Below are 24,912 nucleotides of genomic sequence, written 5' to 3' on the forward strand. Positions count from 1 at the left end.
GGCTGTGTGCCAGCCAGACCAGCCACCTTCTGCTGATAAATCCATTTTCAGGCAATTTTACTCCCCATTACATCACCAAACCCTTTCCCAAGGGGGTGGTGGAAGCCCTGCAGGCTGAGCAGGGGCTGGGTGAGCCCGGGTGGGTTTCCTGGAGCAAGCAGCCTTGCATTAGCCAGGAGCGGGATGGTTTAATAGATCATTTCCGTCTCTAATTTCTACTTCTCTATTCAACGCCTCTCGTTTGCTGGTCACCAGAGGGAAGGGAGGTCAGGGGAACCAGGCCTCCCCAGCAACCTCCTTCCTGCAGCTGCTGAAACAAAATCCAGAACTGTAATAATCACTGTGTCCCTCCCTGGGGTACCACGGTGCCTTCAGTCTGAGCAGCAGCAGCAGCATTGAGGTGGTTGGGCTCACAGCCTCTGCTGAAGGTGCCAGGTGGTAAAGAGAGGGCAGAGAGGGCACCTTCCCTGCTTGGTGCTACAGAGCTACAAACATTCCCCATGGGCTGTGTCAGATGCTTGGGAAAAGATCAGAAGCGTTGATGTCGCCGAACCTCGGGGTGTCACTGGTGCCCTGTCTCCTTCATGCTCCAGCAAAATGCATCCACTGGCTGCAAATCACCAAGCCAGAACAGGAGGGGAGTTCTCACCTCCCTGTCTTACCCCACATCAGATCCTTGCTTGTTGCCTGACCCCAGGGGAGCAGCTGGGGCTGTCCCACTGCCTAGAACAGGAGCCAGAGTACAGCTGCCATGCCTGATCCTGAACTACCTCTGATCTCCCTGGAAAGGAGATCTCTCGGCCCCTGTGGCCTCCAGCAGTGCCCTGCCTGCACCCTCTGCCTGCAGCTCTTTCCTCTTGGCCACTTGCCCCCAGCATTGTTTCACAGCAGTTGTTTGGGTTGGCCCAGGTGCTGCCCTGTGTCCGCCTCAGCGCCGAGGGCTTGGTTTATTTTATGTCCTTTGTTTTGCAGCAGCAGCAAATGCCCCGGAGCAGCCAAGAAGAGAAAGATGAAAAAGAGAAAGAAAAAGAAAAAGAGGGAGAGAAGGAGGAAGACAAGCAGGAAACAGAAAATGACAAAGAAGAACTGACAAAGTAAGGACAACCCTCCCTGCCTGGCTCCAGTGGGCTGCAGTGGTGGAATGTGGTGATGGGATGCAGCATAGTCCAGGGCTGCCTGACCCCGTGCAAGACTGTGTGTGCCCACCTCACCTCCTCTGCAGGGAGGGAAAGGCAGATCCTCCTCCTCATTCCTCTTCCCTGCTGCTCCCAAACTGGGAAAGCAACACGATATGGGGTTTTTTTTATATCAACCCAATCGATCTGCAAAGCTCCTGTGATCCTCCAGCTTGTTCTGTTATTACGAGAGCCTCTGGGAGCTGGGGGAGCAATCCGGGGGCAGCGGAGCGTGGCACTTCACCTTTAGTGTTATTGATGTCAACGTGAGCGCTCCCAGATGAAGAGCTCCAGCCAGCCCTGCCTCCCTCACGCCGAGCATCAGCGCCGTGGCAGGGGAAGGTTGGCACGCAGACCGCTCGCTATCTGTAATGGGCTTAATACTTGGTTTAAAAGAACATCTGGCTTCATTATATCTAGGCTGCAAAGACATTTACCAGCAGGTCCCTTTCAGGAAGATAAATGAGGAGGAGGCAGGGATGAATTTGAATGGTCTGGTATTAAACCTGTCTCCGTCAGGTCTCTGCGTGCACTTGGTGGTGGAGCTGCAGCCAGCTGCAGAAAGAAAACCCCACCACAAATCACCCCACTGCCAATCCCAGCCAGGAAAAGAGCCCGCGTCGGCAAAAAAACTGCAGACCTGCCCCCCTAAAAAACCAACAACAAAAAGAAAAATCCCCAGACACGTGCAGAGAAATAATTGCTTGACCTAAAAATCAGACCAACCAAACAACGATTTTTTCTTCTCTTCTCTCCCTGTTTTTGCAGGGACAAGAACGACGACACGTCCGGAGAAGACAACGATGAGAAGGAAGCTGTCACCTCCAAAGGTCGCAAAACTGCCAACAGCCAGGGCCGGCGCAAGGGCCGCATCACCCGCTCCATGGCCAACGAGGCCAACAACGAGGAGGCAGCCACGCCGCAGCAGAGCGCCGAGCTGGGTAGGTGGCAGGGGACAAGGGGACCCTGCCCTGGGCTGGGCTTTTGGTGTACCCATTGTGCTGGGATGGGATGTCACCCTGCTCTGCTCCCCGCTCGCAGAAGAGGGGTTTCCTTTGTGAAATCCTTCTTTCTGGGGAGCAGCAATGATGTTTCTCTCTATCTCTATCGAGTGAATTACTCGGCGTGGTTCAGCAGGATAAGTGGGGGTATTTGCAAGCCTGGGCTTTCCTGGCTGAGTGTTCATGTGTTTTATGGCCTCAGAGGGAAAGTGTTGCAAAAGACAAAAAGGGAAGCCTTCAGTTTTAGCAGTGCTTTGGCAAGGCTTGTGTCCCTCCTGCACTTTGAGCTGATTCCCTTTGCGGCTACTCTGGCATCCCAGTCCCCTCGACCTCTGCATGGGACCCTGCTCTGCCACTTCTCCTACCTGCTCTGTTTCCAAATTTGTCTGGAGCCTGAGCAGCTGCAACCTGTGGGATCTGCTCCTCCTTGGCCTTGGGCCTTGGGCTGGTCCATTTCCATCCGTGCCTGATACAGCTAAGGGTGCTGCCTGTATTGTGGCACCCAGGCACTGCACCAGCCCACAGCGTGGCCATAGCCATGCCACGCTGCCATGCTGGCCTTGGGCTAGATGGGAATTCGTGGCAGCATCCACAGTCCCACACTGGGCACATCTGCCTCTGGCATCTGCAGCATCAGTAGTTACCACCCCAGGGAGCGGGCTCATGTATTGACTTACAGAAGCCAATGCATCCAGGAATTTGGCTGATTTTCCTATATTTTCTACTGTGTCAAAGTACAAAATTATTGCTGTGCTACCTAAGGCAGGTAAAAATAAAAGCAGGGTGACTCCTCTCGGATTCCTTGCTCTGCAGTTTCTTGCTTGTGCTGTTCCATGTGCTATAAATCACGCGGAGGTGTTTCGCCTCCCTGTTCTCTGCTGACAACTGGCTGAAGCCTTGATTGCGAGCGCTCTGTTTTCATACAGTCGATATAAATAGTCCCCAGCACAACAGAGCCCTGCTCTCTCCCTCCAACTTGTTCAGCAGTGCTGCAGAGAAGCAGCAGATAATGCCAGTAACTTAGATGGGATTTTTTATCCTGGGATCTCAGAGTCCTTGATAAACTTCACTGCGAACACAGAGGAAAGCCTTTAGACCATGTTAAATTGGGAAAAAGGAATGGATCAATTCCTGTGACATATCTGAGCAATTGATTTCACTTTATGTCTCTCCAATAGCGCTTTAATTTAGGTTGGCTAAGAAAGTTATTGCATTTTAAATACCAATTGAACATTAAAAACCAGCACAAAACCGTATTGTGGTTTAACTGCAGCGTGCCGGAGCTCCCCGTAGGCATCTGTTTCATAACTGTGCAACCTCAGGCGATGCCATTAATCAAACCAAACGGGCCGTTTCTGTGACATTTCTGTACCATACAATAACAGCCATCACCAGCTGAGCCAAGGGCCTGCACGGCGTTGGGGACACTCGCTTTTACGTAAACCAGCGCTGTGGCCCTGGCTCTGCCTGCTGCCAGGGGAAGCGGTGAGGTATCAATTTCCCTCCCTCTTGGCTGGTGTCCCAGGGGCGACAGGGTTCTGAGGGAGGCAGTGACCTGTGCTGTCTTCCGGGAGGTGACACCTGCAATCGTGCTCAGCCGGCTCTGAAGGAGATTTCTTCTGCCCAGTGCTGTGGGCATTGGAACTCACGCTGTCCTCCCACAGGGTCTCAGCTTCTTGTAGAGCTTCTTCAAAGATCCTTCCTTCTCTCCTTGCCTGTATTCTTTATCCTGAACCTATCAGCCTGTTTTCCATTTTGAAAGGACACTGTCAAAACATCTCTCATCACTGTTGAAATAATGCTTTGCCTGTTGTTTAGAGTAATAACCCCTTGGCAGCCTGAGCCGGAAATCTGTTTCCTTACCGAGTTGTTTTTTGTCTCTGACTCACACCCCAGTTTGTTATTGTAGGGTTTGCTCTGTGCCAGGCTGCCAGCAGGACTGGTGCATAGTGAAGGCTTTATGCAGGACCTCGGTGTCCCCAGCACCTGCTTGGATTTGGGGAGAGAGGTGGCATCAGATGCTGACACCCCCATCAGCCTCCTGGCTGGAGCAGCACGTCCCCTTCAATGGGCACTGCTCCAGATAGGCCCCCACTGTTGCTGAAAATGGCTCAGCGGTTGTCCAAGAGCCCAGTGGTGGCACGGAGGGAGCCCGCAGTCGCACGGCCAACACCCTTGTGTTGTCAGTGTCCAACACTGACAGATGCAGTCGGCCAAAGTCACCACTGAGGTGACGCTGTTTCTCCGTCTCTGCCGGTCCCACCCTGCGTCTGCCTCCTCCAAAGCACACGGCCACAGCCAGCTCCATCTTAGGTACCTGTTGTTGGGCCAGGGTGCGTGGCACCATCAGCACGAAATCTGCTGCCACTCTCAAGCCATCTGGCTTTGTTTCCAGGCCCAAAGTGGAGGTTTTGCATCGCTGAGGTGCATCCCGAGGGGATGTTGTGCGTGGGGTACTGTGGCATGGAAAAGCCTCACGAGCCCGCACCATGACATCCTTTCTTGTGGGAGCACTTCTGCACTGCATGGGGTTTTGTCATGCCTCCAGGGAACAGGGCATGGGACAGGGTTTGGGTGTTGGGACACCTCCTCTGAGCTCACTGGGCTTGCTGGCTCCTGCTCACAGCTGACTGCTCTCTTTCCTTCTTCCTTCCCAGCTTCCCTGGAAATGAATGAAAGCTCTCGCTGGACCGAAGAGGAGATGGAGACGGCTAAAAAAGGTGAGACACTCATTTTCTTTCTTTTATCGGCTGTGCTGGAGCTAACCCAGCAATTGGAGGTGGAAAGAATCTGACTGCTGGCTTTGGTGCAGTGTGGTGGATCCTGAGCTGTGGGGCCGGATCCTGCCTGTCCTGCTGTTGGTTTGTTCCCAGCACGCCTCAGGGAGGGTGTGGGGAAGGCAGGGAATGGTGCAGGGAGTGTGCTCAGCTTCTCCAGCCCCAGGAGCTGTGCCAGCACCAGGGATGCCTGGGCTGTGGCTGGAGCCATGCGTGTCCCCCGAGGCAGGAGTTGGCTGTAGGAAATGGGGAAGGCGCGTTGTCCGTTGAAGTGTTGGAGCTGCTGGTGCCCGTAGCATGGGGTGTGGTTTCACCCCACTCTTCGGAGCTTTATGTCCTCGGTGCGATCTGGTCCAGGCACACAGAGAGTGTCTGCCAGTGTTCACAGCTCTGGGATTCAGGGAGAGGACGGTGAACCCCAGCACTCCACAGACACATGTTGGGGAGCTCTCGAGAGCCAGGACGGCGTGCGGTGACTTTACATTCTGGAGCTGATTCAGAGCCTTTGCTGAGACCGTTTTTAAAAAGTGCTGAGTGTAGCACAGCCCTTCTTGCCACTTCCCCTCCTCGTGCTGCTCCTGCGCCAGCCCTTTCACTGCTTTAATTTTTTGCCAAAGTCACGTCCTCTTGATGGGCTGTCGAGCTCACGTCCCCAGCCCGTGCATCCCGCTTGCGTTGCTGCCGACTCTCCTGGCCTGGAGAGGATTGTAAATGGGAAATTAAAATGGAAATGAGTGCTGTTCGGGGATGGCAAAGGCAAATAGGCGTGTTAGCAGGTTCGGCTCAGCTTGGAAAATGCACCTGCTGCTGGGATGGTGATTACATGTTCTGGAGCGCCGGCTGCCCAGGTGCCGGTGGGAGCTGTGGACTTGGATTATTTTGCCTGTGAATATCCCAAAGTGTTTGGCTCGCTCGCCTTTAGGCTGTTCCAACCCTCTTTTACAACCCAGTGCCAATCCTGTGCATTGCTGAACGGGGCTCTCTGTAGTCACAAAACTTAATAGATAGACTTTAATCAAGCAAACTGGCCTGGGGCCAGGTAATGGGGTGAGCAGATGCTGGCAGGGGAGGGTCATTGGAGGGATATTTTCTGAGCACTGCTTTATTTTGGAGATCAGCATCTGGTTGTTAAAAAGTGCCTCTTGTTTTATGCTGGATGCTGGAGGTGCACTTAAGGAGTCTCAGCACCAGCTGCCAAAGCCTGTGTGAAGGAAGGATGAAGCGTGGGAGCATGTAGCACTATTCCAGCCCAGGGGCCAGGAGGAGGCAGGGAGATTTGCTGGTGTAAAGCCCAATGGCTGATTGTTTCTCCCTTCGTTACAACCTGGGAAACTGAGATTGCAACACCAGACTTCTACAGAAGAGCCAAATTCCCCTCTGCCAGGAAGCAGCCGCTTTAATGCTTCGAACTGGCCGTGTCTGGCATTTCCAGGGACCTGCGTGGTGGGGGTTTCCGACTCACAGCAACTGTGAAACTCCGGAGGTAACCTCAGAGGCTGGAGGAGGTGGTGGCAGAGCTGCTGCCAGCATGGCTGGGCAGGGACAGAGGGGGTGGTGGCCTGCTCAGGCTGGGCTCAGAGACACAGGCACAGTCCTCCTCACCATAAGGACGCGGCCACCCAAGGCACCCTCCTCCATACTGGCACCAGTTAGAGCCCATAGCTGGCTGGTTTAGGGAGTTCAGCAAGATGTGAGTCCCAGGGAAAGTCAGCCCCACCACCCCGGGGTATTTTGGCAGATGGGGACGGTCAGTGACCTCTGCTCCTAGCACTTGCCAAGCAGGAGATCAGCCCGGCCCTGCTGTCCACCCCTGGGTTTCCCGTGTGTGGCATGAAACTCCGTGTCATTTATGTTCAGGGAGGTGAGAGAAAACAGCCCTGGGACAGAGAGACAGCAGAGCTGCCTGCTCTCTTCCACAGTCACAGAGCTGCACGGGGAGTTTCCAATCAAGAGAAGGCAGGATTGTGTCTGCCAGGGGAGACAGTGAAGGGGAGTACCGTGTTACTAAACTTAAATAGGGGAACAAAAACCCAGCAAGAGGAAAGTTCTTGCTTAATGACACTTTCATTATGCAATAAACTTCGATTCAGTATTCTGTCAAAATGTGCAGAGATTGGGATAACGATGGGGAAACGTGTTTTTCTGATATTATCTCCTTGCTCCATGGCTGTGATCCTTAAAGCAGGAGGTTTTGATTACCCAGAGTTGCTCGAGGATTTCCCCCTTCCCTTCCCAAGCCGGGAAGCAGGCAGCACCCACGGCTTTGCTGCCGGGCAGGACGCAGAGGCATTCAGCAGCAGGATGGGGCTGCTCCTTAAAAGGCAATGTTGAGGCAGTTCCTGCCTTTGGGGGACCTGCTGGATGAGCCCACGCGGGCAGGAGTTCAAGGTAGGCTGGAAGGGGGTCTGTGAGCCTCAGGCAAGCACCAGCCTCAGCAGTTGGGTGGGTTTATTGTCCCCCCAGCCCCTCCACCAAGTGTCACCACTAGCGCCAGAGCTTCAGGGCCGCCGCAGCCGCCCTGGAGCTGAACTCGATGAACCGGGAGGTTTCGACATGACCTTTGTTAGTCTTTAAAGTCTGGTACCTGTCCTCGCCCAGCTCGGGGTTTTCCCGTGGCGTCTAACAAGTGGTTTTGTTCTTTGAAAAGAGGCGGGTGCGAGTGGCAGGTTCTTGCTGAGGTCCTCCGGTGCCTTGCCCAGGCTCTGCGCTCCTTGTCCTCAGGGCACAGCCAGCCTGGGGCTCCTTATGCCTTTTCCCACGCTGAGGACACAGAGAGGCCACGGGATGGAGTCAACGTGATGAGGCAGAGGAGGGTTGGGCACGATGGTAAAATACCAATGACAGAGAGTTAAATAACCCATGAAAACTCCTGTATAGTTCCTTTTGGGTAGATATCAAATATTCCCTTGGATACCAAAGACACTCGTTTGAACGCTTATTTTCAGTGCTGCCAACAATGCATCTGAGTTTTGGACTGACCTGAACCATTTTTTCCCCAGTCTCATTCTGTTTACAAAACTTAAATAAAGTCAGCCACCTTGCATCACCTTTGAAATGCAGACGCTGGCTGGGTGATGCTGGGGAGCTGGCAGCTCCATACCTTCCTCTGTTTGTCTCCCCTGTGCTCATGTTGGAGCCCTCCCTTCTCCCATCAGAGGTATTTACAACTGTAAAAACCTGCTGATAGTAGTAAAATTGGGCTGCAGAAAGTGGTTTGCAGCCCATGCTCGTCACTGCACATTGTCCTTCTGGGTGGCCTTGGGGTGGGATGTGCCTTGGGGTCTCCCGCTCAGCTGTCCTCTGTCCAGAGCGAGGAGAGCCCAGCCTGGCCATCCCAGTGTCCACAGCCAGAGTGCCGTGGGTGCCTGGTGTTTGTCATGAACTCTGTACAAAGCGACGTGGTAAAAATTACTGGGATGGGACAGACTGGGTGCCATGAGGGCACAGCTGTGTCCAAGGCTTAAATTAGCCACGCTTGCCCTGAGTGAGGCTGTGGTAGACTGCAGTCCCATCCCTGCCATCCCAGGCTGGTGCTTGGCTGCCTTTCAGCCAAGGTGCCAGCCCCAGGACTGTGCCTGTGGTGCCAGTGCCCCCCATGCCCCCAGAGCTGCACTTTCTGCCACCATTGGCTGAGTGTTTCTCGAGTGTGTAGGAGCAAACTGCGAGGATTTGCTTAGTGAGTGTCAGTGAATGGAATACAAAAAGGCCTGTCAGGAGGAACTGCTGGGTAATTACTATAATTTGCTGCCTACATTTTAATTTTGAGTATTATTTTTTCAACAATAAGGGAGCGGGAATAGTATCTGAACCAGGTGAAAGAAGAGAGCTGGGCCTGCCAGCAGTGGCTGCTCCATGTGTACTCACTGCCATGCTGGACAGAGGGGATGGCACATCTCCAAGAGCAGGTATCCTGAGGGGGACTTCCTGCCCCCTCGTGTCGATAGGATACAGCAAAAAAGAAAGGCTGTGGCAGGAGTAGTAAAATCAGGCCACAGGGCTCAAGGTTTTGCAGCAGGTGGATGCAGTGGTATAGAAATTATCTGACTCAAAGGGGAGACCTGGGAGCTGAGGGTCCCCAGCCAGGGCCAGCAGAGAGGGGACATTGCACTAGAGCTGAGCTGGTCCAAGATCCCAACTCCTTGCTGATCGGGTACCCACACCTTGTTAGGTGACACTATCTCCCTGCAGAGAAGTGGCATGACAGGTGTGAAAGGTGCTGGGAAGTTCAGCTGCAAGCTCCCTTGTAGCTGTGGGACACATCAGAGGCGTGCTTGTGTCCAGTCACCAAATGAGAGGTCCACTGGGAGGTGGCAGCATCACCTGAAGGAAGGAAGGGCATCACTCACCAAGGAAGGAAGGAAGGGCATCACCCACCACGGTGGCAAGAGCACACCGAGCCGGCTGCCTGCACCATGGTCCCTCCGGCAGCACCCCAGCGCCTGCGGGGATTTGGGCTCACCCCCCACGCACCATCCCCACTGCTTCCCTTGGCACAGCATCAGGAGCCTGGCATGCACCTGGCTCTACCACCCTCTGATCCATGGCCCTGGAGAAGTTACTCACCTTCTCTGAGCCTCTGCAAGCCACCCCGAGGTCAGTGCGGGAAAGCGACGCAGGCCATGCTTTCGGGATGCCTTGGGTGGTGTCGCTGACTCCATAGGGCTGGTCTTTCTCCAGAACTGGATTGCGGCACATTTTGGTGGTGCCGTAGCCAGAACTGCCTCCACGTTCACTCCCAAGAGGGTGTGTGGGCGCAAGAGGTACTGAAGGATCATACCAGGTACCATCAGGCGTAGGGAATGATATCACTTGGTTTTTCCCCTACAACCTTGGTCTGTTAATCCATGCGAGCTCCCATTAAGGGACCTTTTTACAGGCTCTCTCCGCCCTCACCAAGCCCAGGGTGGAGCTGGGCAGCCGTGCCTTGCAATGTCTCTAGTAAAAACCCCCAGCTGCAGAGAGCCGAGGGGCTGCGAGCCGACAGCCCTCGCCTGCCGCGCTGCCCCTCCAGGTTTCTTCCCGGTTCCCCGAGATGCTGAGCGCGGTGCCCCGCTCCCCGAGCTCCTCTTCCTTCAACCTCCGCTTGCTGTACGGGAGCAGAGGCCCCGGTCTGCCCATGGCGACACCGGTGCCAAACCTCTCCCCATCCCTCCTGTGCCAGGGCAGCAGCTGCAGGGCCGAGGTGTCCCGAGGCGCCACGGCACCCCGTCGGTGCGGCACTGGGCTCGCCGGCGCGCACGTCCCCAAAGAAAAGCGCCTTTGATTCACTTGAGAGCGGAGAAAACTATTAGCCAAGCTTTGTTTTCCTGGATCCCTCCCCCTGCCGCTGACATTCAGCCGAGAGCGAGGGAGACAGAAAGTGAGCGAGGGAGGGCGGGAGCGGGTGCCAAGCGCCGCACCCCTTGTCAGCTTGGGTCAGCGCCACGTTCGTTATTAATGCTCTGTCTAGAGGTCACATTCAGATGCAACGAGCCCCGGGTCAGCCAGAGGAACAGATTAGAGCTTGCTCGCTGCTCCGCCACATACCGACGGCACCGGCTCCCCGTCCCCGGGCTGGCAGGAGCGGAGCTGCCGCGCTCCCGCCCCTTCGCTTTTCTCCTGCCTTTTTTTTTTTTTTTTTTTTTTTTTTAATTATTATTATTTCTTGGCAACGTCGGGCATCTCCTGAAACTGCACAGTCTCCCTATAGCCCCGAGCTGCTGAGCAAGGAGATGAGGTAGGGGAGAAAATACTGGCGGCGCTTCCATCCACCTTAACAACCGCGGCTGCAGCCGGCTGGAACGCTCCGGCGAGCGAGCAGAGGAGAGCGGAGAACGCTGTTCGCTCCGAAGGGAAGAGCGCTGGGGCCGGAGCATGTGTTCCCACCAACTTCTGCCATTGGGGTCAGGAGTCTGCCGCCTGTGACCTGGTTTCCAGCCTCGGTGCCCGTTTGCTCGCCGCTCCCGGCCGCCCATGGCTCTGAAATCCTCTCGCCCCCAGGATTTAAGGAACCGGCTTTGCTTTCTTCTCTGTCTCCGGCTGCTGCGAGGGAGCGAAAGCGAAATGCGTGGGGAGGGTGTGAGCGGAGCACTCGCAGCGCTTTGCCGCGGGCTGCCGTGCCCGGGGGGGCTTTGAAGAAGTGCCCTGACAGCCGTGTTCTTCCCAGCCCACCCGCTGCACACTCCAGGTGTGCTCCCTGCCCGCCGGAGCACGTAAGTCGGGTGTTGGGGTCCGAAGGATGGGGTTAACCTCGAGGTTGTGTGTGGCTGCGTGCCTGCGGCAGAGCCTGCGTCCGGAGCCCCCGCCCCGAGCCGAGGAGCTCAGCCTTCCTGAGGATCTGATAACTCGGTTAGTCATAGTTTCAGTGGAGCGAAGGGCTGGTGCTGCCGTGCCGGGCTGGAGTGCCGGGGAGTGCGGGGCAGGGGGAGCAGGCTCTGGGGGTGGCTCTGCTGGAGGAGCGCACGGAGATGGGGTGCCTGGCGAGCCGGGAGCTTACCGGCACGTCCGGGGGTGTCTCGGCTGGTCCCTCCCGAGTGTGCACATAACTACAGCGTGGGAAGCAGGTGTTGCTGTTTTGCTCTGGTTTCATGTAGAAGAAGAGTGGCGGGGCTCCCTGCTGGTCCCGCGGGCAGGGGCTGCAGGCAGCCTCTCCTCCTCCTCCTCCTCCTCCTCCTCCTCCTCCTCCTCCAAGCAGTGGCCACCTGCCCTGCTGCAGGCTCCTTCAGCAGTGTCCTGGCGAGCAGGGGCACAGCCAGCCTGGGCAGGGGGAAGGACGGCCAGGAGCTGGCATTGCCTGTGGCTGGTAAATGTCACACCATGCTGAGGACCACTCACGCTGACATCCATCACCCCCCCCAGCCATGAGCTCTGCCGTGCCAGGTCCTGCTTTCTGGCATCTTTCCTGCCAAAGCACCCGTGCTCATGGCACATCCACACCGCTGCCAGCGTCTTCATTTCAGCTTTGCCCGGGGCACACAATCAGCCTTGGCCCGGCTGTCACACTTGGTGCTGGGCCACCAGTGTGGTGATGAGCAGAGGGACAGAGCTGCTTGTTTGCTTTGGAAGGCAGCAGTGGGCTGTGTCAGAGGGGATGGGTTGTGACACTGGGGACTGTCCTGTTTTCCCCTGCGGCGTTCAGCCACGGCAGGGGGAGGACTCTTGCCCCACTCGTTGCCTCAGGATTGGTGGCCGGATGTGATTTTTTTAATCTTTTTTTTTTAAGAAGTCCCAGCCCGTCAGCGGGGTGACAGAGGTCGTGGGTTTGGCTGAGCGAGGCTGGGAGTTGCAGAGTTAAAGCTCAAACTTGTTTCTTGGCTTGCCAGGGCCTTTCTGGTGCTCAGTGCATGTGATGCCTTGTACATGCAATTTGATAAGCCTGGTGCTGGGACGGGCAGGATACAGGCACCAGCTGGATGTTAACTCCTGCTGTGCTGGGTGCTGCTGGTTTTCTCCAGGACCTGGGAAGCAGAGAGGGGGATTTCATCTCTCTGAGGGTACATGGTGCCATCTATTCAATGCAGCCATGCCCTCAGCCCCCAAGCCGTGCCCTCCCCTTGCACGGACTCAGAGCAGATCCTGGCTGGGGGCGCCTCCTTTGGGCCCGTTGCATGTGGCTGTGCTGAGATCAGCCCGTCCCCTGGGGTTTGTTGTTGAAGCAGAGGTTGGGCTGCCACTTTAGGGCCGGGCTGACACATAGCAGCAGCTTGGTGGGAGGCTGGCAGCAGGGCTGGGGCACAGCTGCAATGTTCCCAGGCACGAACAGAGCCATGCCAGGAGCCCCAGTGTGGGACTCACCGTGGTCCCAAGCCCCATGGTGTCAGAGCAGCCGGGGGGGGGCTTGGATGTGGAGCCAGTGGTCAGTGCCCACTCCCAACCCCACAAGGCTCTGTGGTTGGTGGCCTCTGGGCAGAACGTCCCCCAGCAAAAGAGAAAGATGTTCTTAGCAGGTTTATTCCATGCTGACTTTCATCTTGAAGTTACCTTTCTGTGGCAGTATAGTAACTCTGGATTTACAGACTCTGCATCCTGTGCCCTCACAAGGTGCAGGGAAGGGCTAGGGAACTGTTGGCCTGATAGTGGCATCACATGGGCAGTCAGAAGCAAGCCAAGCTGGCAGTGTCCCACAGGCTGGTGGCAGCTCCAGCCCCACAAGACACCACATGAAGGACCAGCCACACAGCAGGCAGCGAGATGTTACTTCCCAGAAAGCCTGGATGGCTCTTTCACAGGTCACCTCCAGGAACCTGGGCTGCCTCTGCAGCCATCCCTGGGCCGTGGTCGTAACTCCTACCTCCGTCTGCAGGACCAGGGGTGCCCAGATACCCCTGCAGAGATGGCAAGGACAAGAGGTGCTGAGTGTCTCCTCCCTCCTCATCCTCCTCCTCCACCTTGCTGGGTTTGCCCCATGTTTGGGTGGCACTATCTGGCCAGGATTGCCAGCCCTTGGTGTGATGCCTGACCTGGGAAGCTGCTTTTGTCATGAGCCTGATCAGCACTAATCCCCTGCCACGCCTCCTCCGAGCCAGGGACATCACCTGGGTTTCCCTGCCAGCATTCTCACCTGCCCAGGCTTTCCTCCCCTTCCCTAACAGGGCTGTGTGCCTTAGGGTGGGAAGAGCCTTTGCTTCATGTTAGGGGCTGAGAGCAGCTGTCCCATGTTCTCCTGGGCATGCCAACACCTGCTGCAGCCGTCCCAAAGGAAAAGGAGCACCGCTCGTCCTCGTGACTGCCGAGACACGGCTGTGGGATGTGTTTTATTCCAGAGACGGTCAGCATAGTGCCTTTTTTTCCCTTTGGAAAGAAAAACAGGCTCTCATAGGTCACCCCCTGGTCTAGAAGCCATTCAGACAGATGCTAGTGACCATATTGCTCCTGTGGAGTTTGGCTTGCGCGGAGGAGGTTTCCCATCCTGTGTGGATAATGCTGCCCTTGTGTGAGTGCATGTGGTGTTAAACCTTTCTCCTCTCTGCCTCCTCCAACTGCAGGTCTCCTTGAGCATGGGCGGAACTGGTCGGCCATTGCCAGGATGGTGGGCTCCAAGACCGTGTCGCAGTGCAAAAACTTCTACTTCAACTACAAGAAGAGGCAGAACTTGGACGAGATCCTACAGCAGCACAAACTGAAAATGGTGAGAGCCCTGTCCCAGCCTGCATTGGGCGCTGTGGATATTTCCTGGCAAGGGCTTGGATGCTTCCCACAGCCAAGGGGGGCCTTTATCACGTTGGGTGAAAGCTGTGGGGACTGTGGAGTGGCACAGGAAAGGGTTGTCCGTCCATCTGTCCCTGGGAGGTCTGGGTGAGGCAGAGCTGCTGCATGGGAGATGCCTGGTGTCTGGAGCATGGCTGGTACGTGGAGAGATAAGGAGCAGGAGGAGGAGCAGGGCTGTGGTGTGTTGGCCAGGATGCAAGTTCTAATGGCTATGCAAATACTTTGTTTCTGGTGAGATTGTGCTGTTCCGCCCTGGCGAGCAGAGAGCCCTGCTGGGCCACACGGGTCTGTGCCTTGCAGGTTCTGCAGTTACCTGCAGTAAACTGCTTCGGTTTGCCCCTAAGGAAATCAGAGATTTAGGACAATGTGAGGAAAGCCTGGCTCTCAAAGAGGTTTTTTTTTAGCACTGTAAGTAGATGTGCACACCTCTCTGTGCCTCAGTTTCCCCTTCAGATGAGGCTAATGCTGTTTTTTTCCTGGCATGTGGTGCAGGGTGTGAATGTAGTGGGGCTTGTTTGGTGTTCTGGAGATAGCTTGGACTGCTAAGAGACACTAAAGATTATAATTATTTCATTTGTAGAGTATCCTGGGGTTCCCAGTTTCTGGCTAATAGAATTCACATGGCTAAACCCCCAAGGGGTGCTTTGAAAATGCAAAGGACAATGTTCAATGCAGGAATCTTTCCAAGCAAGCTATTACAGCAAGAGTAAAAAGAAAGACAGGAAAACATTCAATGACTCACCCAGGAATTTAATATCCTAGTCAGTCTATAGGAATGAGAGAAAGAGAAGACATCGGCGATTCTTTTTTATTAATTCTCTATGCACAGAGACACTCCTGTGTTCCCATGTTTCACCGAATTGTTTTTAGAAACAAAGCAAACAAACTATATAAAAGACCCCCAGACCCATATAAAGGCTGGAATGAAATATTCTGTGAAATGTGCATCAAGCCCTCTGAATATAAAAAGTTACATTAGAAAGATATCATTGTTCATTACTGGGGAGAATCTGAAATAAGATCATATGGTTTTGCTGGCAGTGGAGCCGGTGTGTATTAATTTACTCTGCTCCCTAATGTTGCAGAAATTATATCACGGAAGTGTTTTTCTGCAGAACCACATTTTTCCCTGCATCCGTCCCTCCAAGGCAGCCGCTAGACTTCTCCAGTCTAATTGCTCACTCTCACTTGCAGTTTATATCAGCATCATCATTTTATTTTTCGAGCATTGGAGGCTGTGGGATTCGGTCATGGAGAAGAACAATGAACATTCAGCTGTTATTTATTGTACTCTATTGTTTTGTGGCAACAGCAGATGCCAGAAAGCTGAATAAAATAAAAGAACAACTGAGATTAAATTGCCACGGACCTTCCTTCCTAACTCCTAAATATAATCCCAAGCAAACTGAGCCTCCAAATGTCATCCTATAGCCAGTATCAGCCATGACCTCTGTGGAGGAAACACATGTGAAGCAGCATGGCATCGCTTAGTTTTGCCATGACATGCACAGATTATTCCCTGACCTCACCACCACCAGCTATTGCTGATCATGTGCAGGGAAACGCAGTGGCTCTGCTTTTCCTCCTCATGCTAAATGAGAGTAAACTTAATTAGCAGATCTCATTCATTTCCCAAATGGGGCTCGTTAATATTGTAGCCTCCTCTTCCAGGTAGGTGTGACACCAGGATTCAGCAGTGTGCAGGTCAGTCTGAGGAGCGGTGGGGCCGTGCCGGCGGCAGTGGCCGGTGTGGGGTGGGAAACGGACACGGATCCAGCCGGCTGCACCCTGGGACAGGCAGTCTGTTACTGCTGGGGCAGGGTCAGGCCACCTTGAGGCTTCACTTTATCTGCCCTGCTGTGTGTTTTGGCTTGGTTTCGCTGCTGCGCCGCTCGGATGTGTCCCAGGCATCAGCGTCACTTAGCCTTGACCTTCAGCACACTGCACTCGCTAATCTTGGCATTTAAGGAAAGCAGGGCATTGGGATACATGGTGTCCTCAGAGCTGCTCCTTCTGTTAGTGGCTGGAGATTAGGCACTGTCTTCACTGGGAGCAGTCTGGTGTGACTGTCACTTTGGTCTACTGGGCTTGTATTGGCTTGTGCAGGAAAGAGGGGCCAGTTAGCCCCGGGGCTCGGGCTGGTCCTGCTTGGAGACCAAGTCCTGTGGACTTCCTCTGAGCAACATTTCTTTAATTCCTTGCTTTTTTTGCATGATGCTGGCTTTGCACAGGAAAAATGCTTCAGGAGTGGGGTCTGGTGGCCTCTGCTTCTGGGAATGAGTGTGTCTGACTTGCCCTGGTCCTGCCCTTAGGACAGGCTGAGCCTGATGGGAGGTTCCCATCAGGGTGGCTCCGTGTTGATAGCGGGGTTTGGGAGCTGTTTGGGTTGTTGCTGCCACATCAGGTGGTGAGTGCAGGGAGAGGCCAAATTTGTTGGGAAGGCCCAGAAAGACGACGTGGAGGAGGAGGCATGGAGTGGCCCCTCGTGCAGGGTTCCATGTCCTTGCTGTTCTCAGTGTATATCCTCAGTGGTTTTGGTGAGTCAGAACGCTTGAGTCGCACCAAGTCCTCAAGAAGTACCTGCTGGAAGGTAGAGAGGAGCAAGACTGCACAAGGAGTCTGGAGCTGTAGGCGTGATAAGAGGCAAAGTGGTGTCCTTGATCTGCTGCCTGTATTTCACATAATTTCCCCTAAATACCAGCAGTGGGGTTTGCCAGGAGAGGGACCCACGGTGCCCCTGGGGCTGCTCACTGCTCTGCTCTGCCAGCAGCTGCCAGCCCCGGGCTCTGGCCAAGTAGGGTGCTGAGGCAGAGGCTGGTTCCCAGCTAATTCCCAGTGAGGATCCTGCTCCTGCCCGCGGCTGAGTCACGGACCCGTGAGTAAGAGGCAGAGAAGTCTTTGCCATAGTAACGTCGGCGCTTTGTCACTGCATTAGCGTGATGGGGAACTGCTGCTTCACACAGGAACGTGCGGTGCTGAATCGCTGCCGTGGCAGAGGCGCGAACGCCAGCAGCACCAGGACACCGCCGGCAGGGCTGGGGTGGAGAAAGGGAGCCACAGAGCCTGGTGTTCCTCCCTCTGCCTCTCTGCGCCTGCACAGAGCCGCTTCTCAAGTGCCTCTTTTCCCTCTCTCCTGCCCAGTTTGATAAAAATAGATTTTGAGCAAGCAGCGTTTCCAAGCAAAAAAGCAGTTGTATTTGTTTGTTTTATCTGGAAGTTTTCTAAGGGATTGAAAAGTTGGGGGTGGGGGAAGGGGGGACCGGCTCTTCCCAGCACAGAGATCCAGCAGCAAAGTTAACATTTCCACCACGGCTTTATCTTTTCATCCATGTAAATAAACGTCCTACACACGTCACTCATGTGGGGTTTGCAGGGAGAGCCGGAGATGATGAGCCTGTTCCTACTGGTAATATTTACTCAAGCAACAAGAGCAGGAAACAATAGCAAAGCCGAGACTTTTCCTTTAGGTCTGCAGGAGGGAGCAGCTGTCCACACCCTCGTGGCTGTGGCACGTGCTCCAGCCAGGGAGGCTGGGGCTGTCTCAGGGCAAGCCGGGACACCAGGCAGTCACCTTTGGGATGCCGTGCTGCACTGAGCTTGCCCCCTGTCCACCGGTGACAGCTGCCCTGGCATGGGAGTCAAAGTTCTTTGGCAGCACCTGCCAAAGGGGTCATGAAAGCAGGTGCATGGAAATGTTGGCTGGGCCGTATCTGGGGCATCAGCTTCGTTATCTGCAGATAAGCGTCAAGTCGCAGCCACACGTTTGTGTGGCTGGAGGTAGCGCCTGGAAATGCGCAGGACCAGCGCGTCACGCGTGTGTCATGAGCAGACACGTGACCGACCCCCAAGCTCTTGCCAGCCCTGCACTGGTGACCTCCATGTATCTGTGCCATTCTTCCCCTGAACGCTTGCTGCTAGCTGAGGTTGGAGCTCCTTGTGGAGCCAGGCTGGCCATTGCAGAGCAGTCAAAAGTTTTTGGCCAGGTGACACCACGCTGCCAGGCTTTCAACAGGCGAGTCCGGTCCCAAAGCCTGATGCCCAGGGTTTACCCAGGGCAGAGGGTCACTGGCAGTGTCCCTCTTGAGACTTTGGGCAGGACCAGTGCTCTCTGCTGCCCCATAACTCCCCGTAGGCTTTGCCTCTCACCATTCTTGCTCTTCTTCAGGAGAAAGAAAGGAACGCCAAGAGGAAGAAGAAGAAAGGCGCCGCTGTTCAGAACGAAGAAGCCGCCTTCCCTCCCGCAGCTGAGGACGAGGAGATGGAGGTGTCGGGGACGAGTGGCAACGAGGAGGAGATGGCAGAGGAGGCGGAAGGTGAGGCTGGTGGGGGCTGTGGCAGGGAACGTGCTCAGCTCTGCTGGCTTTGCTGCCCGGTCGCAGCAGAGGCACCGTGCACGGCCTCTCTGGGGCTGCACGTGTCAGCACTCACAAGGGGTCTGTCACCCCAAAGTCACACCAAGGTGATGGTGTCTCACAGCACTCGTGGCATTTTGCATGCCTTTGGATTTCACGCTTGCAAGGAGTGCCCTGGATCACTGCCCTCCTCCCGTGTCTGTCTGGACACATGGCTATTTTGGGAGCCCTTTGGTTTCTGATTTCCGTCAGTGCGCTTTCCAAGAGCACACAGCCTCCCGGGGCCTCTTGTAAATCACATTTCTTGGTGTTTTGCTCCAAAGGAGGGTCCCTGCATGCTCACAGCCACCACTGTGAGTTGTCATGGAGCTTATCATGGGCTCAGGGAGAGATAACCCACCAAGGTCTGTGTGCGCCCGTCCCCATTCCATCTGGGCACTGCTGCTTTCCTGGGCAGTGGAGCTCCTGGAGCCCAGCACTGGAGAAGAAGGCAGGGAAGCCGTGGTCTGCAACCAGCAATGCTGATGCACCTTGGTGGGGCTTTTCCTCCTCCTTTCCCTTTTAAGGCAGCGTTTTTCTCCCTCCCAGCCATACCAAAGAAAGGAAACAACTTGAAAGTGACAATTTTCAGCTATTTATCGCTTAGAAAGCACAGCAGTTTGGAGTTCAGAGAAAATGTGCACAATTTTCCAACAATGCCCATTTGACTTCTGTCAAACTAATTTAATAACTTAACCAGCACTCTGGCACCACACTGGTTCCTGGCCTTAGCACCCAGGCTAATGGGACTTGAAATGGGAAATCTTTTCAAGTCGTCCTTGTGAGTAACTCATTACAAGGCAGATTCCAGGTAAATCTTTGTGCGAGGTGAGTGACTCACAGGAGCAAAGTAAAAGGTCTTTTTAAGAGTGCCTGAGAGGAAACAACATGATTTTGAGATTAGAGACGGATCTCTTGATATGCTTCTGAGCCTTACTCTCCAGGCATTGGCTCTTGCTCTGCTGCTGGAGTGCCCTACAGAGTTGTGGAGAAGCATGAGGGGCGTGAAATGCAATGGGCATGGAAGTGCCAGGGTGGTGTTATGCAGGAGATGGGCGCTGGCTCCAGGGTGACATTTGGGGTTGCTCAGACAATACCTTGCGGTTGCAGGGGCCACATGGCCAATCCAGGGACAGGGGGAAAGACTCAGTGTGAGAATTATGGTGTGGACTATGGATTCAGCATCTGGAGGGAATGCAAGGAAGTCTAGAGCTTGGCTGAGCTTGGGATGAGCCACTGTTGGATGTCTCAGCACGGCATTCAGAGTAGCGTCAAGTGGCAGTTGGGAAGAGTTTTGCCAAACACACTGTGAACCTTGTCCTGGCTGGGTGATGGGACACCTCATTTCTTGTTTGCAAGTGAGTAAGATTGGAGAAGACTGAGATTCCTGACGAGTGTGGTACAGCTTCACTCTCAGGACAGATGGATGTGCTCCAATGTACAGCTCTTAGGACACAGTCCCTCTGTGGCACTCCTCTCACCAGCTTTTCAAAGCTGTCTGAGCTGCTGTGGAGAGAGGCAAGTCAAGGAATGCATGTGAGGAAGCCTTTGGGGCATGAGCGTGAGAGCCCTGCCCGGTGGGGACACGCTGGGATGGGACTGTGGAAATCTCCTGGTGTTCCTGGCCCTGGCCATGTTTGTCCGGCCGAGGCTTGGAGGGAGTGATCCTCTCCCCAGCTGTAGAAACAATCTCTTGGCAGCACCTAACTCTGAGCAGTGCATGGATGCTTGTGCTTCCAGCTCACATCAAGCTGCTGGTGGCAGATCTGGGAATGATCCTTCCCATGTAATAATTAACCTGTCCTGCAGCACTGCTAGCGCTTTCCTTTCACCGACCCTGACCTCCTTTCTTCTGCCACCGGTGGCTTAAATAACAACAAACACGTGTAGTGTTTTGGGATGATCCCAGCTGCTCCAAGGGTGGCACAGCCAGGGAGACAGGTGATGTAAGTCAGCGAGTAGGGTGCCTGGTCTGGAGCAGCTGATCATGTGCCGTGGGTGAGAGGGTGAGAAGAGAGCAGATCTTGTCCAGCAGCCAGGGTTTTCCCTTAAAATCCAGCTTCCCAGTCACTCGGTCTCCAGGATTTTGGGCGTGTGATTTTGTGTTTGGGTGGGGGTTAACAGTCGTGCTGGGCAAGCAGAGAGGCCCCCAGAACAGCCCTTTGCTTAGCAGGCTCTGGATCTGGGGATCCCAGCACAGTTCTCCCAGCCCCGGGATCATCTCCCCCTCGGAGGAACGAGGGCGTTCTCTTCCCAAGGGAGGGGGTGGAGGCAGCGATATGGGAAGCAAGAATCTCAGGCTGATCCTTATTTTTATTTCTTCCCTTTTCTCAGCTGCAGTAAATAACAGCTCCGACACTGAGAGCATTCCCTCGCCAAGGCCCGAAGCCAAAGAAGGAGGCGAAAACGGGGCCAAGGCACCACCCGGGCCGGGAGGTGACGCCGGCACAGAACCGGCAGTCAAGTGGGAAGAGGCTCCAACACCCCCCGAGGCTCCCCCTGCTCCCCCTGCCAACCCCGCTCCCGCTGCCAGCCCCCTGCCGGAGACAGCTCCCGAGGCAGCCAGCACCGAGGAGAAGGTGCCGGAGGACCTGGTGGTGGACGTGGTGAAAACGGAGGAGCCGGAGGAGAAGGTGAGCGAGGAGCCCTGCAAGAGCGAGGTGAAGAAGGAGGAGAGCGAAGAGAGCCAGGAGAAGGACAAGGGGAATGACAAGAAGGTGGAAAGCGGCGTCAGCAGCGCGGGGACGGCGGGGACGGAGGGGACGCCCAAGGCCGAGAAGAAGGAGAGCCATAAGGGCAGTAAAGGCCCCGGGGTGAACCCCGACAGCGACTCCAGCGCGACCTGCAGCGCAGACGAGATGGATGAGCAGGATGCTGTGGACAAGAGCAGGTAGGAGTGGGGGGACAGAGGGACAAGGGCATGACCCTAGGGCCAGATGAGCTTTCCCATTGTGTCACAGTGCCCATGGGTTCCTTTGTGAGCTCCTCCTTGGGAATATCACTGCTCAGGCGCTTCCCCAGGCAAAGGGACTTCCTAGCTGTGTCCCCATGTGCCCCCAGCCCTTTGGCTGTTGCTTCCAAAGGGGCTGTGACACACAAGCAGTGCAGTGTCCCAACGCACGGGTGCTTCTAGGACATGGCCGTGGGCAGATGTTGGGTGCAGAGCCACTGTGTTTGCTGGTGGCAGCTGCCCTTGTGGGTGACGCAATGGAGCAGGGTGTGCTCTCAGGGACAGTGCAGCTGTGCTGGTTTGCCAGCAATCCGGGGTTAGGAATGGTTTCTGTCTGAGTTGGCATTGGCAGGAGAAAAGTCACATCAGGGATGCCTTTTTACTGCAGGAGGGGGCGAGTTGCTCCTTTGGTAGAAATGTTGCCCAGATCAATTTTGCCAGGGGCAAATTATCTGTCCTGGCCATAAAGGCAGGAGAATGTGGTCTGTGCAAGCTTTCCTGGGGCCATGCCAGAAGGTCTTCACCTGAGCCACTGCAGTCCTGAGCCCTCCACCCACCCCTAGGCCTGGCAGCCAAGAGCGCCTCAGACCTTTCATGGATGGCTCTTGGGACAGGGAGGAGGAACACTGGCCTCCTCCTTGGAGAAACATCCTGCTCCCCTCCCAGCTTTTCCCACAGGGCCCTCCCCACCCAAGAGCCTCACAGATGGAGAAAGGGTTTTCCGTTCTTTAAAGAATACGTGTGAATACAGGCATCTTTGTAGCACTGAATTTTATGATGGCCCCTGGGCCAGGTGGGACTCCTCTGTACTCCACGTGGCCCCTGCCATTGTACGTAGGGGCAGCAGTCCCTCTTTGACTCAAAACTGGGCAGGGACTGAAGGCTGGCATCCCACATCCTGCATCCAGTGTCTTGCAAGCCTTCTGTGGGCTCACAGGGAGCAGTTTGGCAGCAAGATGGGTGCTGCCAGGCTGGGCAGGCTGTGTGCAGCGCTGTGGGTGGGGTTATTGAAAAAGCAGCTGAGCAAAGTGGTGGGATGAAGTCGGAGGGAGCTGTTGTGCATCCCACCGCTCCAAATGGCCTCTGCACTTCCCCTGTGATTGATGCAGGAGCCAGTGGGTGAGTGCTGCTGGTGCGGGAGCACCCTCTGGGGTGCAGCCTCTCGCTGCCGAGCAGCTGGAACAGCGCAGGCGGTGCCAAGGGGTGGTGCGGGTGCCACTGGCCAGCCCCGTGGCAGGGCTGAGGCCTCTTGGCTGCAGTGCTCCTCTCCAGCAATGGCCAGAGTCCAGCACCACCCCTCCCCACCCTCCCCTGCTTCCAGACAGGAGAAAATCTCCCAGTAAGGGAGAGTGAGGCCAGCAGGGCTGTCCTCCTCCAGTTTAGCATTAACCCAACCGAAAGCAGGGCAGCAGTGGCTTGCACCAACTCCTCAGCAGCGAAGGAGCAAATCGTCTTGGGAACAACTTTTCCATCACGGCTCCTCGCTGAGTCAGCGCCTATCTCGCTTGTCAAACAGTTACCAGCTTCCAGGAATATTAAACACTAAACAGGCGTCCCGCAGCTCCCAGGCCACTCCTCTTAGCCGGTGTGGTGGTGAGGCGCGGGCGATAGCAGAGCCTGCTGGCATGGGAAGGCTGCAGCTGACGCTGGCATCGGGCGCTTCCCAACCCAGAAGCACCCACGGGGTTGATCCTCAGCTGGCTCAGAGCTTTCGGCACCGCCGCGCTCCCAGTGGGGACTGGGTGCCCTTGCCAGCTGTAGCTTTGCTCCCTCGCCTTCCCCGTGGGCCGAGGGCTGCCGGCCCGCGGGCGTTAGCGCAGCCCCGCTGCCGCAGCGTGACTCGCGCTGAGCGGGGCCGGGCTGCCGCGATGCCGCGTGAGCCGCCCCGTCACCGCATCACCCGATGCTCGCCCACCCACCCAGCGCCAGCGGGACGTGGGTGCTCTTCCCTGCGCTTGTGAAAGCATCAAGCTGTCCCCGGCATCTCCCAGAAGAGGACAGAGGGTGGCTGGGGTGTCCCCGCGCTGAGAAAGGAAAGGGTTCAGAGTAGGGGCAGCCTTTTTTTGGTCCTCCTGCAGTTCACGCTAGCAAAGACATGTCCAGGATTGAGGAGGCGCAGCCTTAACTCATCCAAGCTGAAGGAGGCAGCTGGTTGTCTGTGGTTCCATGCAGCGAGCGCTGCAGGAGGGCTGCTGCGAGCACAGCCAAGATGTGGTTCAGCAGGAGGTCACACCAGATGGGGACATGTGAGGGAGGCCACACACAGCTACCGCTGCAGACCTGCAGCATGGTGAGGAGACACCTGCACCGACCATCCCGGTGCCGCGTGTCCCATTGCTGGCTCGGCTGTAGGCGCAGGGACTCTGCCAGGCCAGTGCCATGTTGGAGCCATGTCTCTGGCTTGGGAGAGCCCGTTGTGGAGATCTGGTAGCCACTGCCTTTGCACAACTACTATGCAGTCATGTTTGGCTGGGTCATGTGTCAGTGTGTTGGATCATCTGGAAGTTAAATTAGTCCCCATCCATCTCCATGGCAGAAGGAGGAAGGGTATGGGAAATGCAGTGTCACGGTCATCCCCAAAGCTTTGTGCCTGGGAGGAGACATTTCCACACCGCTGAGGCTCAGCTGTGAGCCTGCCAACCCCTTCCTGCTCTGACTCTTTTCCCATCCTTCCCAATGCCATCAGCCGTCTTAAGGCACTGGTCCTTGGGTTTGGGAGGCTCTGGGTTGGCAGCAGGTGGATAAGGGATGCCAAGAATTGTTCATATGGTGATTTCCAGAGCAAAGCACCCAACAGACATCCCCTTGTCTGGCACAAGATCTGCTGGGAGGGATGTAATAAATTAGGCAATTTGCATATTGATGAATTTAATACTGACTTTGGCTTCCGAAGCATCAGGATCCTGGAGGGCTTCAGGAAACCTGAAGATCTTGAGGGTACTTAAAGGGACTTTAAGGGTGCTTCAGTGTACCTCTTCAAGCGCCAATGAGTGCACAAAGCAGCTGCTGGTGTGGCAGTTCCACAGCTCAGCCTGGCGTGAAGGTCTCAGGAACAAGTGCTGGGTGCCCTTGTCCCCAGCCCTGTGTCTCAGCAGATTTTGGGGCACTGCACCCTTCCAGGAGTGTGGCTTCACAACACCCATATGGCTCCACAGACAAACATCATTGGGATTATTTAGGGAAGAATTCAAATTTGCTGTCCCTTGGTTGGTTTCTCCTGGGTGCCCAACCCTTGTCCCAGTGTGGAGGTGGGTCCCCTTCCCCTCTGATGCCAGGCACTGTGCAGAGTGAGGGCTGGGGCAGCCCCAGCACCATGATGAGTTTATTCCCCACACACGGCCCCGCCACGCTTGTTTATTCATCCAAGGGTGAGCGTGGAATGACCTTGAAATTTATAGGCTGAAGAGAACACTAAAATAACAGCTAAAATAA

The 24,912-nt window shown here is 55.4% G+C and overlaps 1 protein-coding gene across 11 annotated transcripts in view; it reads left to right on the top strand.

Annotated features, from left to right (window-relative positions):
• Positions 1–24,912, top strand: part of NCOR2 (nuclear receptor corepressor 2) — a 229,749-nt gene that overhangs the window by 170,811 nt on the left and 34,026 nt on the right. For 8 of the 11 annotated variants that reach the window (XM_068208356.1, XM_068208364.1, XM_068208365.1 and 5 more), the window contains 6 exons: positions 973–1,094; positions 1,944–2,116; positions 4,834–4,896; positions 13,917–14,059; positions 18,305–18,452; positions 20,865–21,420. In XM_068208356.1, coding sequence (XP_068064457.1) covers positions 973–1,094; positions 1,944–2,116; positions 4,834–4,896; positions 13,917–14,059; positions 18,305–18,452; positions 20,865–21,420 — 1,205 coding nt within the window. The remainder of the gene's footprint in view (positions 1–972; positions 1,095–1,943; positions 2,117–4,833; positions 4,897–13,916; positions 14,060–18,304; positions 18,453–20,864; positions 21,421–24,912) is intronic. The other 3 variants (XM_068208359.1, XM_068208363.1, XM_068208367.1) reach the window with 1 other exon arrangement.

The sequence above is a fragment of the Anomalospiza imberbis genome, chromosome 18 (assembly GCF_031753505.1).
Source record: "Anomalospiza imberbis isolate Cuckoo-Finch-1a 21T00152 chromosome 18, ASM3175350v1, whole genome shotgun sequence".
Lineage (NCBI taxonomy): Eukaryota > Metazoa > Chordata > Aves > Passeriformes > Viduidae > Anomalospiza > Anomalospiza imberbis.